This window comes from Emiliania huxleyi (assembly GCF_000372725.1).
Source record: "Emiliania huxleyi CCMP1516 unplaced genomic scaffold EMIHUscaffold_5347, whole genome shotgun sequence".
NCBI classification, from domain to species: Eukaryota; Haptophyta; order Isochrysidales; family Noelaerhabdaceae; genus Emiliania; species Emiliania huxleyi.
This window is the reverse complement of record NW_005197985.1, coordinates 774-1,588: the sequence shown is the minus strand read 5'-3', so window position 1 is coordinate 1,588 and position 815 is coordinate 774. Positions and strand designations below refer to the sequence as shown.

The following is an 815-nucleotide window of genomic DNA, read 5'->3' as shown; positions in this document are numbered from 1 at the left end:
GCGGCGAGACTTTGAAGAGCCGGGCCTTGTCGTCGTCGCGCGGAGTGCAGTACTTGCCATGCTTGTCCGTGCACTGAAAGAGGCGGTCGCCCTCGAACCCGCGCGGCGTGGCCGTGGCGCTCTGCACAGCCACCTCGGCGCACGACTTGATCGGGTAGACAAAGAGGTTCACCGCTTGGGCGTGGTCGGGCCGGTTGGCGATGCGTCGGACGAAGCAGAGGGTGACGAGGAGAGGAGCGGCGACCAGCGCGAGGGCGAACCACTCCTGGGGCACGTCGAGGAGCATTACGGCCTTGGTGTGTTCGGTGCGAGCTCTCCCCGGCTGCGCGACAGAGCAGCGTGGATGAGCGAGTCGGTGGATGCGCGCACAGCTGAGCGTTTTCACCTGGTTGGTTGTCTCCAGGGGCAGCTGAGCGCCAGGGCAGCCTGAGGGGAAGAATTCGGTACCACCTGGTTGGTTGTTGGCCACAGAAAGCTGGGTCTTTCGCCAGACGACGCGAACCACGAGGACGAGACGGCGCCAAGCGAGTACGCGGGCGCGGCGCCCGCGCACAGGCTGGGCGCTGGGGCGACCCCGGCCGGGCCGTCGACGCTCTCGGAGGCTGTGGTACCAGCCAAAGGCGAAGCGGGGGCGAGGCCACAGCCGAGGAAGAGGCATCAGAAACGACTGCGGAGGCAGTCTGGTAACGCCCGGAAGGCGAGCAAGCGACCGGGACGAGCCGAGGGCTCGCCCCGACAGGCGAAGGAGGGGACTCTGGGACCGGAGTCGGGCGGGCGCACATGAGGCATGTCCGTGTACGTACGTGGAGCACGGT

At 67.6% G+C, this 815-nt stretch overlaps 1 protein-coding gene across 1 annotated transcript; it reads right to left on the bottom strand.

The window, feature by feature from the left end:
* Positions 1–10: 10 nt before the first annotated feature.
* Positions 11–286, bottom strand: EMIHUDRAFT_256837 (hypothetical protein; the record flags this gene model as incomplete). Its single annotated transcript, XM_005765755.1, has 1 exon — positions 11–286. A coding segment is annotated over one exon (276 nt), but the record flags the coding sequence as incomplete, so codon positions are not given.
* Between the last annotated feature and the right edge of the window lie 529 nt (positions 287–815).